A 24,914-nucleotide genomic window follows, 5' to 3' on the forward strand; every position below is an offset into this window, starting at 1 on the left:
CTAGTGTGTGTATGCTTGCATTTTCCGGTATGTCAAGTAAAACTGTATCAACAGCAAAATATTAAAATAATCAAATTTCAAATACCCTATTGTGATTAGATTCAGGCAATGGGCTGGGGTGTGGGAGTGGCAGAATAAAATCAAGGAATCACAGAATGGTTTGGGTTGGAAGAAACCTTGAAGATTATCTAGTTCCAAACATGGGCAGGGACACCTCCCACTAGACCAGGTGGCTCAAAGCCCCATTCATGAAGCCTGACCTTGAACACTTCTACGGAGAGGGCATCCACAACTTCCCTGGGCAACCTGTGCCAGTGTCTCACCACACTCACATTAAAGAGTTTCTTCCTAATGTCTAATCTAAATCTACCCCCTTTCAGCTTAAAATCGTTCCTCCCTCTTGCTACATGCCCTTGTAAGAAGTCTCTCCTCAGCTTTCCTGCAGGTCACTTTCAGGTAGTGAAAGGCAGCTATAAAGTCTCCCTGGAGCCTTCTCTTCTCCAGGCTCTCTCAGCCTGTCTTCATAGGAGAGATGCTTCAGCCCTCTGATCATCTTCATAGCCCTCCTCTGGACTTGCTGAAACAGCTCCATGGTCTTCTTGTGCTGGAGGCTCCAGAGCTGGACACAGTACTCCAGGTGCCGTCTCACGAGAGCAGAGTTGAGGGGGAGAATCACCCCCCTTATCAGTTGAGGGGGACAATCACCCCCCTTATCTTGCTGGCCATGCTTCTTTTGATGCAGCCCAGGATAGAGCTGGCTTTCTGGGCTGCAGGCACATATTGCTGGCTCATATTGAGCTTTTCATCTGCCAACACCCCCAAGTCCTTCTCCTCAGAGTTGCTTTCAATCCATTCTCCGCCCTGTATTTGTGCTTGGGATTGTCCCAACCCAGGTGCAGAACCTTGTCAGGCATGATTTTCTCCTAGTGAAGATATGCTTGCTGTCACCACTCAACTTCTTGTTTTCCATGTGTCTTAGCATAGCTTACAGGAGGATGTGCTCCATGATCTCACCAGATATAAAGGTGAGATTGACAGACCTGTATTTCACTGGGTCTTCTTTTTTACCCTTTGAAAAATGGTGGTTCTTTTTCCCTTTTCTAGTCACTGACAACTTCACTGTACTGCCATGATTTATCCATAAGAAGCAACAGGAACAGATTTTGGCTATTCAGATAGAAAATCAGTGGCAAATATGCTGATCTTATTGATGATATTGACTTATTTTGTCCAAAAACTTTTCTGAATTCAGACTGAAAATTGATTTTTGCATAAGTACTTGCTGACCTGAACCCAAATTCATATTAAGTATTTCCAAACTTCAGCTTTTTAATAGTCAACCTGAAAAAGAACTTGAAATAAACGAAAAAAAAACAACCAACCCCAAACAACCTGACCAAAAAACCACACAAAAAAACCCCAAGCCTTTTCCTCACACCCCACAACATTCCACATAACAGAGCACACATTAAACAGATTGCTAATTACTTTTCTAATTTAGAAACAGATTAACAAAGACCTTGCAGATTTTCCTCTTGCTTACTTGAAACTTGAAGGTCTAGTATTGTCCTCATGCTAACGTGTATAATAAAAATAAATATCCTACTTATAAAATATCCTGCTACATTCCTCCCTGGATCAATACTTTGATCTAAAAAGTTCTGGGGTTTTTTTGTTTGTAAACCATTGTCTCGTATTTTAATATTGTATCTGTTTAATCCATACAGCAATGTTTACATATAATGCAAAATACAGCTATTCTACCCAGAGTGATTTAAATCCTTTAGAAATGCTTGCCATCCCCATCTTTCAAAGGTGATAATTGACATAAGATAATTGAGTTACAAATCTTGGGGAAGATGTTTATACTTCAGGTTTCACATGAAAACATCACTCACCTCCAGATTCTTCCACAATGCAAGCATGCAAACAATCAAAGAAAAAGTTATATTATTCATCTGCCTGAATTATATTCAGAGCAATTATATTTTTTCCTATTCCCTCCATATCCTACACTGCAAATTCACATCAAAAAGCAACATTTCAATAATAATAATAATACTAATAAGTGTCAGCTCTTCAAGTAAATTTTTGAGAACTACTTATGTTCCATTTGAAAATAGTCACAATCCACAACTTTCACTTTTACTTGAATTATATTTTCTTAATATTTTTGCAGTTTTTGAGAGGGCAGTGGCTGTGATAAGGAATGGACAAGTACTGCACATCTTACATCCACATAGTAGGTAAAATATTAAATAGAACAACATAGGATGGAAACAAACCACATATAAAATGGATACATTTAAAATTGTTTGTTTTATCCTTTTGGGAGAAATACCTTCCAAATGGTAAAAATAGTAAAAATATTTAGATTTAAAACTATTTTATGTAAACAATGCTTTCCTAGATTTTAGAATAAACAAGCTATTTTTAGCTCACACCAGCTTCAGCCAGGATTAAACCACAAAGTAAAATAATAAACTATTTGCCCCTTTGTTTTTCCAGTGCAAAGCATGCTCATAAACATTCTGATCATACATCCATTAGCTATGTGTCCAATTTGAAAAACACAACCTTTCCTCTCAGAGTACATGGCAAGGAATTCTATTACTTTAATTGAATACAGTATAAAATACTAGGACATTAGTCCAAAACTAGACTAGACCAAGAGTGCAGTACTACAGCTTCCTGCATTCTGAATTGCATCAGTGAAATGGATGCAGAAACACTTCCTAGACCACTAATAGAGCTGTTCTGGTAAAAGCCACAGCATAAACAGAATAATTTTGCAGTATTGCATTTTTGTTGGCATCACTTGTTAACACTGGAATAAGTGACATCAGTAAAAGTGAAGTGTTGCCATGATAAATGGTGTCCATGTAAGGAATACTTCGCTTGTGTTCCAGAGGAAGCAGTACAGGAATCACAAAAAGAAGCAAAGCTGAAATTAACTCCACCCAAATCCTACAAGCAATACAAAGAGATCTGTTGAAATAATGACTTAATTCTTCAAATGTGAGCATTTTTTATTTTTTTTTTAAAAAAAAAGGACTGTTGGGAAATGGAAAATCTGAGTATACTCTGGCTCTCCATGGAGGTCATAGGGATGAATACGGTATGAAAGCGTTGAGAGCCACTGAATACTAACTAATGTATATTTAAGCCTCCAAGAACCTGTGGCATTTACCCATCAGCACTACTAACAGAAAACAGGTTTGAAATTCTCTTCCAAATTTCTTTGTTTTGCAAAGGGGTTTGTTTTAATTCTCAGTTTCAACAAAGCTTTTAATGAGTATGCAAAAGGTTTTTGAAATTTGGCTGGTAGAGTAACCTCACAAATTTTAAAATAAACTGGCATTTTAAACAAGACCTCAGTTTAGGTTTTAGATAATTTTTTCTACCTCTCTTTCAGCAGGGGTCTGCTGAATCCACAAAGGAATACCTTACACCACTCAAAAAGCTTTCAGTACATCACCAGTGGTCTTCTGAAGTGTTCCACATTTTTAAGAAAACTACCTATATTTCATGGCTCAGAAGGTATGCAAATTGGTAAAGAACATCACAACAGCTGGTAAAATCCATTAGTCAGCATATCAGCATAGCTCCACATCTTGGTTGTTAACAAAAAGCATGCATTTTTGCTGAATATTTTTTCACAGATTAGTACTAGCTAACATTATTTCTGCTGTTAATCCAAGATCTTCAAAACCAGGTGTTAAAAGTTAAGACATTAAGTTTATATCTTAGATTCTAAAAGACAGCAGCTTCCCCTCATGCCAGACATACATCTTGTCTGTGTCCAAGAACTATACCTTCTTCAGTAATTTTGAGTCTTCGTTCTTCATCTGGAGGTTTGGGTGGGGGCCACACAGGTGGAATTTTCCTTGGAAAGTTTCCTTCAATGTAATCTGATGAATGTGTGGGTTGGCTAACTGCAGCCCAAGTATAAAGCTGGTCTTGCTGTGGTTATTAAAGAGAAAAAAAATAATAATTAAAAAAAAACAAAACAAAAACAACAAGTTGAGAAGTTCATATAGAAAGACAAGCTCAAAATATCAAAGCCTTTGTTTCCAACACAAATAGCTCAATATCCGCTCCTATGGCAAGGCAGATTTGTTTTTAATGTCTTCATCACCTGACAAGGATTTAAGTCTATATTAAAATAATTTAATATTTCAGTTTTGAAATTACCTCATTATAGATAGAAAATCTAATATTTTAGTTAACTACAGCACAAGCTAGAATACACGAGGAATTCTTCACCACTTCTTTCCTTTTTGCACAAGGAATTCTTCACCACTTCTTTCCTTAGAGAGATAACAGGTTCTGTCTCTTATGACTGTACTTCTTCACATAGTTAGGCTAGTTTGTAGGTTAGAGAAAAATATTTGAGTTCACAGTCTAACCTTTTTATGCCAAATGAACAAGCAAGGAAAAGAAGCAGGCTTATTTTGGCATTAATTAAACTGAGATATTTATTCTTTGCAACCCTGTTTTGTTATTTATATCTATATTCATAGAAAGGGAGCTAAAAAGGTGTGTCTGCTCTTAGAATAAAATTTTAAAAAAACAACAAACAACAGCTAGAAGTATTCTCAATCCGCTGGGCTCAAATCAGATTATATCCTTATTACTCAATTCCTTTGAGTGTGATTTATTTACTAAAAGTAGGAGGCATCCAGACTATTTGATGAAAATTAGGGCAAACTTATGCTTTAAGCCAACAAAGATCTTAGCTAACCAAAATTCAAGTAGTTATTTTATTACTCCCAGTATATATCAACATGCACATGTTGTGATTAAAACTTTATAATACTGTAAATGCTATAGAGATCAATCACAGCAATTACATGAGTATCCTAGTAAGTGATCTGGAAATATGCAAATATTGTAGTAAGAAACTGGGGGGAAATATGATGTTACAGAATGAAAATACAGTCATATCACACAGTCACATCTTCCTACAAATATCATATTCATTACACTTCATTCGTGCTGTTGCCTGAGTAAAACACTGGAAACTTATTTAATTTTTAGATAAAAACTTTTTTTTTTTTTTTTTTTAAGTTTACACAGTCTACATTGAAGAGACATGCAGAAGGAAGAACAAAATAATTTAATACTTTTTGGGGATAATCACTATCCCATGTGACTCAACTTCTTCTTGCCTAAAAATATATTGTGATGAGTGATAATATTCTATCGAAAACAATTTAGAACAAATGATGGATATAAAGTAAAAAGTTTTGGTTTAGAGAGGGTGCCTCAAACAATCAGGGTCAAAGGAAACTCATTACATCTTTCAGCATGAAAAAGATGGCAAAAATCCAACTATATACGCAGACTTTAGATAAGGGTAAAAAAAAAAAAAAAAGGATAAAAACTTAATACAAAAATCACATCAGGTTCTTTACATAGCCCTGAACTGTGTTACTTGAAAAGCCTATCCTTTTCTCAGTACTATGCTACTGCATTTGAACATCCAAACAGGCTTGATTAATGCAGTTCTTACAGTAAGTTGTTACTTTCCCCCTTTGTCTAATTCCAGTTTTTTAGGGGATGTGTTTTTTTTGTGTTTCTGCCAGTGCTGTACATACTGTGTAAATAAAAATGCTGCATTTTGCTCTTTGCCTTGCTTCTGCATCATCCAAATCTTAAAATCACAGAGGAAAGTAAGATTCAACTCATCAAGGCAAAGCAGAACAAATTTTTTTTAGCCCACCCTATTACCTTACTTAGCCCAGGGAATACAGGGAAGAACCAGCTCTACAGAGGTAGCTGGGTAAGCAGTCAACTTTTAGCAGGATTACGTGTAGGGTTATTGGGTAAGACAGAAGACGAGACTGTAAATAATATTGGCATGAATAAGGAAGACAAACAGTTGATCTATTCCTGAATGTGGTATTTCACCATGCAAATTCTCGAAAGGTACATTATAATAGCTTAACAGCATTTTTTTAAAGTAGTCTACCTGAATTAAGATATTAAAAAACCAAAACATGGTATGTCTCAGAATTACTGAACAGATATATTATGAGGGTAATAAAATATGAAGTACCTATGTTCTTCTTGATAGAATTTACAGCATATAAACTATGAACAGTTATAAATTAAGACATCACACAACTCCATAAGCAACTTGTAATCCAGCATTGGAGATTTGTTTGCAAGTACAAAAGACAGTATTTTTTGTTTGTGTCGTTTTTTAGTTTGGTATTCCTCTCATTCACTGTTCAACACAGAGAAGGATGATGGAATAGACACATCACGTAAAAGAAATTTACAGAGCTAAATGTAACTTACAAAAATGCCTTGAAGGGACTTGCACAACAACCAAAATATGTGTTCAACATATAAACAAGGTATTTAGCAACAGTTACACTAAGACTACTTGCAGGCTATTTGTCATTTAAAAATATTAAAAACCCTTATGACAAACAGGTACCCTGAAGGTCTGGTCTTCAAGTTGATATCCCATAAATTACACTTTAAATGAGAAAAAATTAACTCTGCCACAACTTTCATGCCCTTCAGAAGATATGAATCATTTGAACGTCCTAATTTCTACTCACTCAAGATACTGCCCAAAATCTAGTCCTTTTTACCTTGTCTTTATCTAGTATACTAAACCATCTCATTTCTCCTTTTCAAAATGTTATAATGCCATATATCAGCATGATTATTTGAATATTTAGAAGCAAGATTTTTGCAGCTAATTCTATGATGCTGAAGTACTATTCAAACAAAAGAAACAAAATAATCCAATTTTTTAAAAAAAATCCCAATTGTTTTCCACTAATAACTGTAATAAAAACATCCACCAACATGGATGTCCACATCCAACTTATTCTTCTATAATCTTTTAATTTTAGAGACAATTTTTACTAGACATCATTTTAAGTACAGCCAGTGAATACTCTTACCGTGATCAAGCTGGAATTTCCACTTCAACTTGCTCAGACTTCACTACCTAGTGTTTAAAGCACTTCTTTTGAAGAAAAAAAAAAAACAACAAACAAAATATGTATCTCCTTGTAAAGAATTATTCCAGTCCTATTTATTCAGACTCTTTTCCAGGTGGACATTGAAAGCTTAACGCTGAGTCCAGTGCACTAAACATGATGTCAAGAGTTGTTCTTTCCACACATCCTTACACAGCACTTTCCACTGGTTCTTAAAACTGCAGAGCATTCACACACGGGTGAGGCAAGCTGCCTGCAGGATCTGATGGTATGTAATCAATAGACGTTTTACCACTTATAGATGTGAACATTTAGAATAGAGCCATAGAGAGTCAGGTCTGTAGTTTAACTCATTCTCTTCCCAGCTAGCCCTCAGCAAGCACTAAGAATGGCTTTTTGTAAGTAGTTTTCATTCTTGAGTACCACAGTGTTATATTTCAAATACATAATATATTAAATATGAATCATGTTCTTTGCCACTTGAGCCAAGATAAGCTTTTCTGGTAACCTTTAAAGAAGGAAGCCAATACTGTAAGCTGCTTAAAGCAAGGGCTTCTAGCAAATGCCATATAGAAAAAGGCTGGTGAACCCAGAACTTGGGCCATGATCTGCAGTCAACGTCAGAAGGCATACTGGTGGACCTTGAGCTTCCAGAAACGGGGTCACACATTGTTCACACAGGTTTGCCGGGTTTCTCTCCAGTGCTACAGACTGAATTAGAGATTAGTTTACCGCCCACTGTAGAAGTACAATATGCAACCTTGAACCTATGCTTTTGGCAGCTGTGTTGCTCCTGGATATATGCAGGTAATAAGACCTTCTGTTCAACACCACTCCAGGTTACTTTTTTTCTAACTGTTTGTCTGCTTCCAGTTTGAAGGACAAAGAGGATGACTGAGCGAAATGCTTTATAAGAGGTACAGGAGATGAAGCTGAAACAGCAATTAATGTATACAAATCTGTCCAGACTGGTAGCAAAAACATGAATTAGCCATGTAAGAATCAAGGGGAAAAAAATCTGACCAGAAGTATTTTGACAAAAAAAAAAGTACAGTGAGAACATGTGTATTGAGATGAGAAAGGTGGGGCAGTAGAGAAGCACACTGCTATCAGGAGTAGTCTCTGCGCTTCAGCTCAGCTTAGCAGTAGATGAGGAAGAACATTAGCAGTACCTCTAAACTTTCTTACAGTAAGGTGAATTGGTACTAACTTTCCTGATGGCTCTCGTGTTAAGCCATGATGGAATCAGACCCTAATTTGTGAGCCATTTATTTTCAGATAGTAAAATTCCACTCATTAGAACCTCAAACAATAGAAGTAATCCTGAAGAGGGGAGGACAGAAGGGTTGGCATGCCAACAGGCAAGAATAAATGGACCAGGACTAAACACAGAATCATAGTTACAAGAAAATTCCTACTCATCAAATCAGTCTGGATGTGGACAGTCTTCCAATGCGAAGAGCTGGAGGAGTGGAGAGAGGAAAAACTACAACTGCATTTAAGATGAAATAAAACTCAGAGGGATCAGATGTTGTGGTACTAAGGATAACCAGGGGCAGGACTCCATGATTCAAAGGTGTTTTCCAGCCTAAGAGCTCCAAAGAGCTTGTTCCATATTTGTATACAACTGCTGATCATTTAGACTGTTTCATTTTTCCCATTCAGGAAGTTTAATCATTTCAATATACTAAGTATATAACCTGTAAAATGAAAGCAAGACAATTGAATGTTCTCACTGTATATAAACAGTTAATTGGACAAGCAAGGTTTTAGTTCAAGAAATTAAAGCTGAACTAGCTCAAAATGCTCTTATCAGCAAGAGGCAGCTTTATTTTAAGCAGCTTTTAAAATAGATAAATCAATACTATCAAGAATGGGCAAAGTGATTTACTTTTTGAGGAGAGGTTCAGTAAAAAAGCTCCATCTGACCACTGACAGAATCAGAACAGTCAGAAACATGGCTCTGGGCTTGTAATACTAGTGAGCACAGATGCCTTCCAAGGCTGAAAAACAGCAAATCAGTCATAATACTATGGCTGAAGTAGCATTTTATCCTTATGAACTAAATTCAATGCATGAGCAATTTGCTTGAGGTATTATTTTTTTCTATTCAGAAAACTGATGTGCCTCAGCAATTCATTTAAAAACACTTCAAGCATCAAAAAACCATGAAACATTTCTCTCTCATGAAATTACTTCAACCTACTCAACAAAACAAACTTGCTTCATCCCATCAAACTTTGCTCAGGATTCAAACATAATAACCTGGGAATATGACAGGCAAACTGAGTGAATAGTGAATAGTGTTGCCCTCATGGGCAAAGGAAATCAGGAAACTAACTTTCAGATTCCACATACATTCTCAGAGTTATTGTCTTGGTCTTCTTATTTCCCAATATCTTCGACATTTAACATAGCTAAATAGGCTGAGCTGGGGAGCTTCCTCTTGAAAACGGAGATGTAATACATACAAATGCAACTCTTTATTCCATATTCCAAGCTAGAAAGAGACATCCTGTTATGACTGCCATTCTTAAGAAAGTGAACCAATGTACAGATAGTCAATAAATATAAAAGATTCCTTGAGGTAAGAGGGTGACCACCACCTTCGCCCTATGCACGATTTTGAAAATTTTAAACAGGTAGTATATACTTAACCTCTAGTTTCTGAGCCTCAAAGCAGTTCTTCAGCATAACAAGCAGATAAGCAATGTTCTCTACAAAAAGCAGCGCTACAAAAACCTAGAAATATTCCACATATAAAATATCTCAATTGAAAGTGTATATGGTAGCACCACCACAAGTAACTACAAAGGAGAAAGGAAAAGAAAAAAAGAGAAGAGTAGAAGTCAGCAGGGCTAGATGTAAACAATTCAAAATAAAGATGTAATTAAAACTAAGAAAAAAAGTAAGAGAAACAGCATAACAGGAATACTTCATTCAATTGTTTCCACTTCACTACTCTCAGAAATATTCAAAGTTGCTCACCACAAAATGTCACAAAATGGCATTGGAAAGGGAAGATGAGACATGAGGGCTTTGATTTAGCCAAACTCAACTGCTATAATAACCTACATAACAAACAAAGATTAGGACAGTAAATTGAAAATATGTTTTCTCTGCTCTATTCCACAAGTTTCACCATTAACTCCAGAAGTTTTAATTGCTACTAATCCCCAATATAGTTCCATGACAAATTTCATAAGATGTGGCTACATTCAGTCTTACACATCTTATTCCCGAGCATTGAAAGTATACTTCAAGAATGCTGCACTGTTGCCAGTTTTGTGCGGCAGTTTGGGAGATAAGTTATCCTAGCTGAAGAAAATTATCGGGAAAGCCACTCTTTGGAAACTGATCACTGGTATTTTAGCTCTGTGACTTAAGAACATAGCCTGTCTGCAATCTGTTTAACTACTGATTTTACTGGTGTAAACAGTGCAAATAAGTTAAAACTAAGTAAAGCCTTCATGTCACTAGCTCCTTTTCCAGCTGACCTGCAAAGCCCCACCATCTGCTGCTTATCAGTAGAAAAAAAGAAATGTCTTTATCTCCTTAAAAAGCATTTCCATCACCACAGGTGGCCAGGAGATAATAGGAAAACAGCCATTTTTACAGCATATCCCATTTATGCTGCCTGGCTCTCTGCTTCCTTTTGGAAGTGTTATTTCAGAAACAGATGACAACCTAGTCAAGCACTATAACTACAAACTGGACAAGGGGCAGTCCCTTTTCCAAACTGTCAAATATGCCTAGGTATAAAAATCACACAGTAACTAAGTAAAGATGCCCTTCAGAAGATGTCTATCTAGCTCTTTCATTATTGAATATGCTGAAATAATTTACGAATCAAGAATGCATTAACAGCAATATTCAACACAGTAATAACATGCAATAAAAGCACTGAAAAAGATGTAATGAGAGCTAGCCCAATCAAAATTATACCAGAAACAAAGAAAGATGAAACCTTTGTGTGCATCTCAGACACATATGGAAGAAGATACTGCTCGTCAGTGCCACATAAAAAAAAAAGTAGTTATTGGACCCTACACTGTGTAATAGAGATTGTTTCCCAAACAAGGAATATAGTACAGATACAAAGATATGGTCAGTTTTCTTCTCAAATGCACATACAAAATTATAACATAAAGCCTCTCTCACAAAATCATTTAAGTTTTAGTTGGTAATTTAACTATTTAAAACCTAATGTTCAGAAATTACACACAAAACTACTTGGAAAGTTTGTCCAGAATAGAGCGGAACTCTGCTATAAAAGGAACAAAATGCCTTTAGCTTGGGACTGCACAGTATTATTTGGAAAATCTGGAATGAGAAGTCATAATTAGGGACCAGGTATCCACAATATGTAGTAATTGCCACTACTGGATAAAATGCAAACACCGAGTACAGTAAAATTTCTTAACAGCACAGTGAAATTAAATAAAGTTGCTTTGCATTGATAGGAAAATGCAAGCTTATTTTATTAGTGTATGAACAGTTTAACTTCTAATGCAAATGTGCGACATACACTGTGCTGATGGCTCTCCAAAGATAGTCAACGTCTACTTTCTGTGACACATCACTAACAGAGGAGCTAAGCAAGAGATGAGATCTCCACTTGTTGAAAACTGTGACACTCTTTAACAGGTGGCTGAAAAACTTGCTTATGGTTACATTCTTAGCAGAGATGCATGGTTTAGCCAGCTCAGCCTTGTGTTTATTTTACTCTAATAGGATAATGTAATGAGGTAACATGGTAAAAGGCTTAGGACTACATCTGCACTACAGAAATGTGATTATTTAATAACATGACACAGTCATTTGGTACTGACAGAGTTTTTCACAAAGAATTGATTTCTTATATATCATTCCTTTAATCTGAAACTTCAGAAGCCCCCTTGAATGAGTCACAACTGTTTAAAGAGGGAAAAAAAAATGAGTCAAGCAGGCAATAGTTATTCTAAAGGCAAGAAATTTTTCAGGAGAATGTTCTTTAAATAGGCTTCTGCAAATGTTTTTTTCTCTAAATTGTACACACTCTTGCTTAGCCTTTTTTTTTTAATTTTTAAAAACTGTTTTCTTCTTTTATAAAATATTAGCAGGAGAATGAAAGGTTGTAAAGATAGTCTGACAAGTAAAAAAATCATTACATCCATGAGACAGTCATTAGCAGCTTCTCCAGGGGACAGAATACTAGGAAAAATGGTATCATATTTCAAGACAGTGAATCTGTTATTGTTCATTTACTTACTCTTTAAGATACTCTTTACATTATATTTAAAGTTTTATTCAACTTTTCAGTTTTTCAGACTAATCTTTTGGCTTGGGCATCTGCCACATTTTGAAGGAAATAATTGATAACATGGGCCAAGAGAGAACATCAAAGGTTTCTCATAAGCTCTAAAAACAGTTTTCAAGTTTCTTTCCTTTGGGCTATAATTTGAAATTTGACAAAAAGGTCAGAGTCACTTCAGAAATGGGCGACTTCCAATCTTCATTGAAATCTATTTTAAATCTGACCAAGTTATAAGCCTCTGGACACCATCCTCAGTGCAAATGTGATGACAGTTACTAGTTCTCCGAGTATTAATGCTTTCATTGGGTGTTTACTCGTCCTTCCTGTTTGCCATATACTAACAAACGAGTGAGCATTATGTCCACAAAGCATAACCCATACCACAAAATACAGGTGCTATGAAATTAATTCAAGCTGGCTTCCAGAAGCCATGAAAATGCTACCCTAAGACACTAAGAGCAGGGAAAGTTGTCTTTACTATTAATATATATTCCTAATCACAATCAGACAGCATGGAAGAGAGAGAATTAGGATCCAGTGAGAATAGCAAAAGATGCAGTGTAAAATTATTTCATGAGGTGAGTCAGAGGCCCACACTGAAGCCTGAAATATCTTGGGAAAAAGAAAAAAAGAGATATTTTGCGTGCTACTGAGAAAACAGACACAATATTTGGATACACAGTTGTAAGACATGGGCAACTAGGGGTGACCACTCGGCATGAGTAATAAAGATGATGAGAATATAACTAAGAGTGTGCAATTGCAAACATTTCAGGACCGTAGAAAAAGGTTCAGCATTAGCCATGTTACATTAAATTCACTGGAGGACATCCAAAAAAGGGGATCAGAGTGAGAGAACAAGACTTTTAAATAATGTTTCTATTCATCTCAAGCCATGAGCAATAGATCCTACAGCTAACAAAACTTACAGAATTATTTCCATAAGCTGTAACCCAACAGATTTTTAAAAAAAAAAAAAAAAAGCTAAGTTAAAGGTCAGAAATTCATGGGAACAGTCACAAAAGAAGAAAAACAGGGATTTAAGGAAGAGTTTCAGTGGGAAAAAGGTTAGCAATTCTAAAAAAAATACATGCTAAAGGAGTGAGCTGAGAGACTTTGTAAGAACCAGACTAAGATCAAACACAACCAGCAGCCAGATGAGTAACATTAAGGAAGAAGCAAGCACAAGAGCTGGACGTAGCAGGGAGGAAGGACAATGGGGTGGGAGACAAACCTGGCTGGGACAAGAACAAGGTTACAAGATCTTTCTTGATGGCAGTTACAGCTGAACAAAAAGGACACCAGCCAAACTGCAGAAAATCCAGGATGGAACTGGGGGAATATCTGATGAACTCAGAGATTAAGGAAGAATATGAGGCTGGCTGTGTTCCCAAATCTGTAGTAAGGTCAAAGATGATGTATCTCTTAACTCTAGATGAGTGAATTTTAAGTATTACTTAAGGCTAGTCTAATTCCTCTGTCTTTGAAATCTGTGGTTACATAAAAATTAAATCCTGTTCTCATGAATTAAAAAACAAACAACAACAACAAAAAAACTAAGCAAGAAAAAAGCCAAGCACAGACATGGAAAGAGAGATGTAAGAGGAGACATGAGTCACAAATCTTTTATGTCTTTTAAGACAGCATCACTAAGTTTTTTTTTCACACAAATAAGTTGATTATTTCCATACATAACTATTAGCATTTATTTTCTGTAAGATACTTTACTTACTCTAAGAAGTGAAATCAGCTAGGAGAAGCCCAATTTTGAAATTCTCAGCCACTAGAGTTTATGCTGAATGTTCTAAACATTTTCACCCTTGTAGGACACACAATGAAAAAAACAGGTAGCTGTTCCTGCAAAGTGGCCACTAAGGCTGAAGCAGAAACATATTCCCAAAATCAACAGCAGCAGCACTCACCTTTGTGCCATATGAAATTCAATTCAGATCCTAATATTCAAGACAGATGTACACTCCTTTAAGCAGGATGCACTACTAGTTGCATACATGTACACAGGGCCTTACACCACTTCCAACATTGCTTTACAGGAGCATGATCTATTTAGGTGACTTCCAGAGAAAAATAGTGACAGAGCGTTTGTGGCTTAGTGATAGGCCAATTCAAATTGAGATAACTGCTAAGCCAGCAACATCTCAAATTGCTGACACAATTCATGTGGCTCTAGACCAGGCTACCCTTTCTTTTCAGGAAGTCCATCTTGTTGGATACGGTGAGTGAAAGATAACTAGAATAATTCTCTTACTCACATGAAGTATGGTATACCAGTTAAGAAAAGAGCCTCTTCTGCTTCTTTCCAATCTTTCAGTTAAATAAAAAACACTGCTATACTGTTTTAAATAAAGTGAAAAATAGGAAGTATGTCTCTTCCAGTAACTTTATCAAGTATATTTAACCATAAACACTTTCAGATAATGTGTGATTTTAAGCTGCCTGAATAACCTCAATTTTATAGTCATGCTACAATTTTCAATTAATTTCAAAAAAGTTTGTAAATGTTTTAAACATTAATAAAAAAACCCAAGAACCAGTAAAACCCAAAGTTTGCATAGTGTTAGAGAGAGATCATAGAATAACTTTGTAGAAAAGCTAGGCTATCTAGGAAAGGGTGTTTGTTTTAAGATTTCATGGAAAATATTTATTCCACTGATTTTTTTCACACATTGCATTTAAACTTTTCTGCAGGAAAGATGAGAAAGATTTTGAAATTTAGAAAGACTCATGTTCTTTCATATCTATGCCCATCAGTTTTTGCGTATTTCTAAACAAGCTTTAGCTTAATGTGTAGAACAGGGAAGATCTTAACTACACCAGTAAGGTACTATGTAAATTAATTAACATTTGCACATTATTTTAAATTTAATTAGGAAAAAGAAAAATCCCATTTCTCTTCAGTTACATAAACCAGTACAAGAAGTCTCAAAGATAAAATCTAAAGGTGAGGATCATTTTAAAAAGTTCCCTCTTTCATGGATTGTACAGGATCATGCTATAGAAAGATACCATAATGTTGAATTCATTATTCAAGAGGAAGGAAAAGTATGTGAGGCAATGACTACACCAATGGTACGCAAACACCACCAGTAAAAGCACTGTGGCCAGACAGCCCAAAGGCACAGGTAACACTGTAGCTGGAATGTCAGCAAATTAGCACTGAGTTTTTTGACATGCTGTTTTCTGTTGCTCCTTTAATTTATATTTTTGGTGAAGCAGGTATTGAATTGAAACACTGACAGTCCTATAGAGTGCTTTGATTCAGAAAAAAAGACTTAATGAAAACTAAAGAACAGTATAGTAAACTGCAAGTTTAAAAGTTAAGAAACCAACTTACAGGAGAACCTTTTAAAACTCACACACACCTGGATACAAAAGTGTACGCACATGAGCTCAGAAAAACAGCTGACCACTCTCATAAAGGCAATTTTCACTAAAAGGACTAACAGAACTCTCTCAAGAGTGATAAGACATTGTCAAATCACGTCCTGCTTGGCAAAACAGGCAACAGATAACTTTCTCAGTACTTACATCAAAAGTGGGTGTGCTTTGCTGGGCACTCTGATTGCATGGTTCTCTGAAGCAGTCAGTGAATGGAAGCAAAAGACCCATTGCAATAATGCGGGAACACAGTTTTTCTGCTTCTTCTTGTGGCGCATTTTCCTGCTGGCTGAAGAGCTTTTCCAGCAGAGTTCGTCCTGTCAAAGATATGACACAGATCAATAAGAATCTGTAGCTATCTATGGGACACTAGATCGAGGCATTACAATGTGCACCAAAAACCTCAAACATTAGAAGTAAAAATATGAAATAAAAAAATATTGAGAAAAGTATCTGATTATAAGATTTAAATATAAAATATTTCTATACCATAGTTTGAACTGATCTGTAGCCTGATTAATTAGGATATGTAAGAAGACATACATTTTGTTGGCTGCACTGTAGAGTAGGAACAAAAATCATGAGATGCTATTGTAACATCAATTTCCTATTTCTTTCTATTATACAGTTGTCCTGATGGGAAAACTGAGATACTACCAAGAAATAAAGTAACTTTATCCTAGGATGTCACACTAAGTTATTATAGAATCCAGTCTCCCAAATCTTGAAATGAGCCTTTGTTTTTTGAATAATAAAAGGATCAGTCTTTAAGAAATTGTGCTCTATTTCTTGGGAAAAACTGTAAATAAAATAAAATTTAAAAATTACAAAAAAACAACAACGCTCTCTGATAAATATTGTTTAAAATTGTATTTAATAAAGCTCCAGAGCAGCACAGTGCTCCAAGTTAAAACACAGTCCCACAAGCAGCAAGTCAGAAAAGTAAAACTTTCAAAGAGTGAAAAGAGAGACTGATTCCTATTACAAGGTCAGAAATTGTGATCAAATTGTTTTCTTTGTTATCCTACCAGAGCATGACAGGAAGGTGTATATTATAAAGCATATTTTGGGATACAATGCTAGAGGTTTCCAAGACCCTTGTGCTGCATGCAGTTAGCTAGCAAGAGACTGCAAAAACTGATGATATATGCAGGCTGTAGAAAAATCAACATTGTAAGAATATTAAATTGCTTGATTAAGCTCTAAAATGTCAAATGATGCCAAAGTTCAGATTTCCAGGATATAAAGATATGAAATATATCTACTGAAAGAGAAAAGGCAGAGTAATAAAGTTAATTTCATGTTTTAGTAGGCACTAGCCGTGAGTACAATCTGTACTTAAATCAGTTTCTACAGTCTCCTTTTTCTACACACCCACTGGAAGCCAAAGGTATTTTCCAGAAAAAATACTGCATTGAGAAGTATTTAAATGACATCTAAAGTAGCAGCACTAATAACAGGAAAAATAATACTTTGTGGTGGTGGTGAAAATGTAAGATTTCCCAGGCTTTTGAATATAACAAAAAGATAATTTTAAAACATCTAGATACAAAAGATATATTCTAAGTAGCATTTAGGTTTCTGTATGATTTTAACTTTGCATGAAAAAGGAGCCTAAAATAAACAATACATTAAGAAGTTAGAAGTGATTTCTAAGATTTTCCTCACCACATCTCAAGATCTGCTAATTCTGAATTGTTAGCCCAAGTTTCCTAGCCTTTTATTAGAAATAACACAATATATTTAAGGGGATAAGCCTGGGAATAAACTTCTAAGATACACAAGTTTTGCTGTTCTTGCTGATTAGTTTGCCTGTTCCTTGGTTTCACCACCTATACAGTGATGATAGCATAGCTGCTTATTCAACATGTCCCTCTATTTAACTAAAGATACAGTCCAGCTGTGAAATCCTCAAAGTCATTCATTAATTGAAGGCAGGCTTCCTTACTGCCTGCGATTTTTAACAATTTGCCCAGTTTCAGCAATGCCTTACATGACAAAAGGCAACAGAACAGACCATGGCAGCAAAGTGCAAACAGGAGCTACCTGCTAACAGATGGTTTTGTCATTCATTTTAGAATTTTTTTCTTTGGGGCTGCAGTTACCAGTGCTTAGTGGTGCTGTAAAAGACCAGTTACAAAACCCCTAGCTACTACCATCTTACTGCAATAAATGGATTCTCCTAGCTATGAATACTGAGGTTAAGGTATGTAAGTAAGTTTCAGGAAAAAAAGTGCAAGACTGGCAGCACACTGACACCTGAGCTCCAATAGGTAGCATTTCTGCGGCAAAGCACATCATATTACCTTAGTACCACCTTGTATCACTGATTAAAGTTCAACATGGAAAGTTGGGCAGCTAAACAAGAGACTGCAAGTGATGAGGATGAACGAAAAAGCCAACGCTTTACATTTATATAAAATGCACAGAAGGAAAAGTAGTTAGAAAATATACCAGAGGAAGACCACTCTGCACACACACAGAAAAAATAGGATTATGCAAGAAAGCTACACATTTCTTCATGCTATATTGAATATCCAAATGTCATCCATGACTTTTGAATGTCAGAGTTTAATATTTTTTTAAAAAATATATTATTACTTTTTTTTTCTGGATGTTTCAACATTTAAATAATCTTCTCATGTGTAGAGCCTTCTGGACATCCAGGAGCAGAAAAGCCCTGCCCCTCCACCTCCTCATCCTTTTGTTTTAACCTAATTAACAGGAATAATACCCATGAATGACAAAACAGGAAATTAGGCCATTTTTCCTTTAATCTACCCATTCATTTGCTATTTTTTAACAGCCTTGCTCAAGATGAAATACTTTGTTCACAATCTTAGTTGCCATTCAGTTGCTGTTTAATGTGTATAGTGGTTATTACCTATCATTGCTTAGTGATTAATAACTATTTTCTAAACATATTTAAGCTTTCAGATGATATGGAATAAGTATACATGTAAAAAAGTCACTAATGAAATGTATGCCTCTTATTGTACTTTGTATTATTGGTATTTGCTCCATCTGAGCCTGAAGTGTTCTCTCCAGTGTGTTAGTCTTGGGATAAATCAGGTAGTAAAAATTATTTCATTACATTAGCTAGTACTTTTTAACCTAAAAGAATCTATCCTTTAATTCAAACTACCTTTAGTATAATTAAGCTGTCCATTGCATCAAATATGATACAAGTAAAAAAAATATAGGCAATAAAGCTGTGCTATAACACATCTTGCATTTTCCTTACAATTGCTATGGAGACCTGGTTGCAAATACATAAATTTGAATTGCAAAAATACATTTTGCCTGTACAGTTAAGAGATTTTACCAAATGGAAGCTGAAAAAAGTTCACATTTCAATGCATACAGAAATAGATTCACTGTGAACAGTTGTTAAAGAAAATAATAAATCTCTGTAGCAACAATAAATGGTTTTTATGTTTAAAGCACGTACTGGGCAATATATTTAGAACAGATTGCTATGCCACTTGAAGTTTTGTACCTAACCCAGATATTGCTTATCATCAAATCAGATGGTCATTACAAGTGTCAGAACCACCCATTATGGAGTGGTTGCAGCACTGTAATTTCAGACAAGGCTAAAGCTATTGTACATGGAAGAACAAGATTCGAAAGCCGCTGCTTACTAAGAAGTTCCTCCATTAGTAAAGGCACCTGATCTTTCTCTTTCATCTACTTTCAGGTAAAAGCCAGTTGTCAGTACAGCAGAAGCATTCCAGATCCAAAGACTTCCGTGGCCCAGGAAGGCTGGTAGCAAATTTGCCCTGCCTCTCTGCCCTCTGACCCTACCTGTACTTGTACTAACGTCAAAGGAAGAGACATTCTTTCCTCTCATCAGGAATCACATTTTATGATTTTGATTCAGGGAAGGATGAAGGTATAGCAAAATACCTCTTTAACACTCCACAGACTTTTAATTACTCTTGTTTGGAATGAGAAATGGATCGCCAGCACCCCATCTATCTGCACTATACATACTTGGAATTACTTAAAATTTAAAAGACTGTGTATGTATGTGTGAAATTGCACAATATTAATCCCTAAAGCTATTCTTTAAACAGCGAAACCAAAATCATATACACAGATAGGCTAAATTCCCATCAACTTCAAATGAAAGACTTTGTGCTACAATTTTTCATCCTTTGTTAAAATGCAGCAAGACCAGTTTTTTTCCTCAGAGATCATTTATCACTTCATACTGATAACTTACATGACATAATATCTGAATCTGTTCTAAATAGGTGAAGATAAAGTGTAAGCAACCTGGAATAATTAAATGATTAATTATTTCATAGTTATTAAATGATCAGCTGCTTTCTATTACTGGAATTAAAATACCATGGTAAAGCAATTTCCCTTGGTTGTCTTTACATGCCATGAAAATAGTAAAGAACAAAGATCTCTCCTCTCTTCTTATTTATTTTTTTTTCAAAGGTTAAAGAAACTTAAATGCTTACTGCATTTTTTAATATTTTAGACAAACTTTCTTCCCAGAAATCCCAAGTTATGAAGTTCCTGGAGCCTATTCTTACCCTTCTCCTAAGTATTAGTTCGGTAGGGGATGGGAAACATATCAAGTTTTGAGTTAATGACAAAATGTAGTTAAGTTTCAGCCTTAGATCAAATCAGTATTCTGCAGATCTTACCAACTTACCAAAACCTTCCCACAAGTAACTATAAACTCGTAAGTTATTTATTATGAGCTCTGAATAATTTAATACATCTCTGTACGGGATAAAAAGACTTTATTTACAAAGGGCTCACAATTAAACAATCAAAAACATAGGAACATGAAATTATATTTGGAAGTAGCAGGTACTCTGGCCTTCTATGGGTATTTTGAGATATATGTATTTTCTACCATAGCTCAGCCTAGGTCTCCCGACTCAGCTTCCAAATCACATGTTCTCCACCTCCATGTCACCTGCCACTTCCTCCCATTCTCATTAAGATGAAGCACTATGATCTTATAATCTCCTGTATGACATTATAGCTCTTCATCATATCACTATGAACAAACCTTTAGTAACATTGCTCATTAAAGCCACCTCTGGCAACTACTGTAGAACACAAACTATTCATTACAGAATTAAAATACACAAGTCCGAGTATGGTGTCCTTTCATACTGTCTCCCTTTTAAAAATATGCAGGTAATTGTATTCTTGAATGATCATTTTCAAATTTAGATTTACTGTAATCATATTTACTCACATGCAAGGTGGAGGGAGAAAGGAAGCCTGTATCACCGAAAGTAATTATACAAACATATTCATATAATAATGAAATATTTAAAAAATACTATTATATAAAGCATATAACATGCCTATAATAATTTAATTGAATAATGCCACTCAGTACTGGCCTGACACAGCTCCAGGTTCTCCCTTGGCCTGGAGAAGTGTATGTATGCATTATATCTCGTTCAACATGGAAGCAACTGCTACAGACTTTGGCTGTCAGGCACTGGTAATCTGAACCACTTTTTCTGTCATAACCTGGACTATGAGTCACTTTACTTTAAAAGGAAGCACATTAGATTTTCTATTACAGTAATTTTTATTTTTCAGTGCAGCCTTTTTTTCTCCCCAGGAAGACACTAAAAATAAGGATCTACACTCTTCAGATATGCAGATTTGCTCTTAAATGCCTACAGACTTACTGAATGTTGACAGCATGTTCAGCAGTGCCCACAGATAAATACAAGCACATCTCAACTCTATTAGTTTACTTTTTAATATTTTCCTGTCCGATTTGCTTAGAAGGTCAACATTTGAAAAAGCAGCAAGGGGACGAAAAAAATCCTTAAAATCCATCAATACCATGCACATGTTTGCTTTGGATTTACTAGAGTATCAAGGTGAAGGAGAGGGACAAATGGAAGAAAGAAACAGGAGAACACTACAGTAGTCACAGACAAAAGCCACACATGCACACACTGAGGCCCTGCACTACAGTAGAGGTTGCAATAGTGTTTCCCTGAGGATTGCGCTGTCACAACCTCACATTTATCTTTCAAGATGTATCTCCTATCCTCCTTATGCTGCATTTGCAAAAGCCCCAGAGCACAGCTGTCAGTGAGCACAAGTTGAGACTAATGATGCAAATGATACTCCAAAAGCTCCCCCCTCTGCTGGTCTCACGACTCTCTTTTTTAACAACCAACTACTACACACTTTCACCATTAGCACAGAAGCTGCATCAGCACATCTTAAACTATACAGACTGGAGATGGGCTTTCAGTTTTAATTTCTCACAATGTAGAGGAAATGGCTTCAGTGTAACACTAGTCCTGAACACCCTACAGTCACGTCAAGGATTAACAGTGACTCATGCATGTTCTGCTTACATCTTCAGAAAATAAAATCAGCTTGCCCTCTTTTCCCCAGTTTACTCTTTTTTTCTTCCCCTGCTACTTCATTGAGATCCTAAATACTCATACTGCAAAGACATTTCATAAGCTTTGAAGCCAAAAGTACTATAGGCAATGCACTATTTTTGAGAGTTAGGACAGGAAAAAAAGGAAAAGGAAGAAGAGATGGACAAAGTGATGCATTGCATATTCCCCCAAACTACAGAGAAAAAGTTTGCCAAACCACTTCCTAAAGGAAAATCAATCACACTTCATTTCGACCTTTCCTCTGTTTAATGCACTTTCCTAGGCTTCAAATATACAAAGCACTGAATAACTACTAATTAATATAGAAACAATATTTCAATTATCAAAATTGTTAAATTTCTTTAATATTTTCATTTAATATTTTTAAATTTTCAGTTTTTCAGTTAACTTGTACTAGTCAGCCTAAATATATCATGCAACAGGTGACTGCTGAGAAGACACTTTCAAATTTTTAAAAAATTAATTAATTAAACCTTCCACTATGAATAACCACAAAATAGGTCAAAGTCTAATTTCCAAGCAATATAAACCCCTAGGACTGTGGTGCAAATTTCTGTAATTCTGTCATAAAGATATTTCCTTTTGTTTTTATTAACGGTGTAATAATGAGTATCTGCATTCACTGCTTGTTCACATACATATGTTTATCAGGAAAAAAAACCCAGAGGCTGTTCCTCTTTGATGTTCCTACAAAATCAATCATAGAATACCAGGTTGGAAGAAACCTTAAGGATCATTTGGTTCAACCTTCTTGGCAAAAGTATGGTCTAGACAAGATGGCCTAGGACCCTGTCCAGTGGAACCTTAAAATCGTCCCATGATGGGGAATCCACCACTTCCCTGCAGAAATTATTGCAATGGCTGATTGCTGTCATTGGGAAAAATCTTCCTCGTGTCCAGTGGCAATCTCTCCAACAGTAACTTGCATTCATTTCCCCTCATCTTTTCCATGTGACTCCTTGTAAAAAGGGAGTCTCCATCTTCTTTGTAGTTCCTCTTCCTGTGCTGAAACATGGTGGTACAAAGTGCCTTTCTAAAGATATAAACAAGATGCATCATCCCAAAACCTTAAGTGGCATGTCTTCTTTCATCTTGATTTCTCTTCAGGTTCTAACAGTTTTATTGCAGATTGCAGAAGTATATTACTAAATCTTTCCTAACTATAATGGGTTATGCTAAAAGAGTATCTATAAGTGCCTGTCTACCGCATCTTTTAGGCACCATATGCATCTTTGGCAACCTTCATACTGTGCTTTCCAGGTGCTTACATTCCTCTCAGCAAGTATTTAATTCTGCCCATCTTTACCCTTTTAGTTTCTGTGGTGATTTGTGATGTGAAAGTGGTACACTGTGCCAGGTTCTCACAGACTGCTGGAAAGCCACAATTCTTTCTGTCTAGCTCTGTAAAGTAAGAAGCTCCCCTGATGCCTTTTCGGGCAGCTATTTTTGTCAGTGCAAATTTATACAAGCTGTTCTTTACAACCCAATTTTGTAAAACATCTTTATTCCCAATGTTGCTACATTTTCATTGACATTTAATGCATTCTGGCCCTTCTCTACCTTAGAAGTAAATCCAAATATCTGCACAAGCAGCTACAGGTCACAAAATACAACTGAACTGAACTAGCAAGCCTCTAGAAGCAGAAACAAATAACAAATTTCTTTTGACCTACTCATTAGAATCCCAGCATGGATTAGTTTGGTTTTTTTTTTTCCTCTCCAGGACCATCTAAGGTCCATCTGCTGACTTTTTAATATTTATCACAATGTCCAAAAGCTTTTCTCCTTTCTATCCACAAACAAAATTAGGTAAGATGAAAATAGGGAAAAAGCAGAAAGTGAGAACTACATTCCATGACAAAGAAAAATACATGCATGACTATGTATTTGTGCAAACATGGTGTTCTAGACTTCATCTGAATAAAACCTCAGTAAATCTCCCATTTTGAAGCTGGATCTTCATGCTTTTTCATTGACGCCATCAAATATTTCCCTCAATTATTTCTCAGCATACTGTATTGTCTTGATTCTTTTCATGACAAAATAGTTTATAGATACATGCCCTCTATTATGAAGGCAATGTTTTGGCTTTTTTTTAAATGAAAAAAACCTTTTCTTCCATTACTGCTAGCAGATATTAACATAGTTAATTAAAATATTACTGCAGCATCAACTTCTTTTTCACAGCGATTTTTTTCCTTATCAGTGCAAGGAAGAGGATAGGATACGAATTAGTTTTCCCCTGGTACCTACTAACTATTATGTGTCTTCAAAGGACAGCTGATCCAGATCTCAGCATCAAATAAACTCTACAAACTCCTGAAATTAGATACACAGTAAAGTTATCCATGGTTCCTCCTGATTCAATGTAATATCAGGTTCAGAGCTCTGACTCTCCTGAAATATTTTATACAGATCCTGAGATTAAACCGTTCATACTTCTACTGAGCAAATTAGTATCTCACTGATAAATCTCATTTTATGAGGCTTTGCTGCCACTATTTAGCTGCACACTTCTAGACACAAAAATTATTAAATTCTCAAGCATTTTTGTACTTCTGTATTTATGTATTTCCATTTAATTTTATGTATGCTAGGATTTACTTTTACAACTGTGATGTTTTTTACACACACATACATGCAATTTTATAACCACTCCCTTACTGTTGCAAAACTGCTGACAATGGATTCTATCATGTATACATCTAGTAATGAAAGAAGTAATGTTCTGTATATATTTGAGAATAACAGTCTTAGATCAGAAAACATAATCTACTTCTTATTCTTGGTCAGAAAGCCCACATATTCCCATCAATGTGAAGGAAACTTGTTCTGGACAGC

At 35.7% G+C, this 24,914-nt stretch overlaps 1 protein-coding gene across 1 annotated transcript in view; it reads right to left on the reverse strand.

Annotated features, from left to right (window-relative positions):
- Positions 1-24,914, reverse strand: part of FMN2 (formin 2) — a 149,194-nt gene that overhangs the window by 117,033 nt on the left and 7,247 nt on the right. Inside the window, exons 2-3 of the mRNA XM_009997594.1 lie at positions 15,808-15,974; positions 3,816-3,963 (exon numbers count right to left, since the gene is read on the reverse strand). Of these exons, the coding sequence (XP_009995896.1) occupies positions 3,816-3,963; positions 15,808-15,974 (315 nt within the window). The remainder of the gene's footprint in view (positions 1-3,815; positions 3,964-15,807; positions 15,975-24,914) is intronic.

Source organism: Chaetura pelagica, unplaced genomic scaffold (genome assembly GCF_000747805.2).
Source record: "Chaetura pelagica isolate M959 unplaced genomic scaffold, ChaPel_1.0 scaffold235, whole genome shotgun sequence".
NCBI lineage: Eukaryota > Metazoa > Chordata > Aves > Apodiformes > Apodidae > Chaetura > Chaetura pelagica.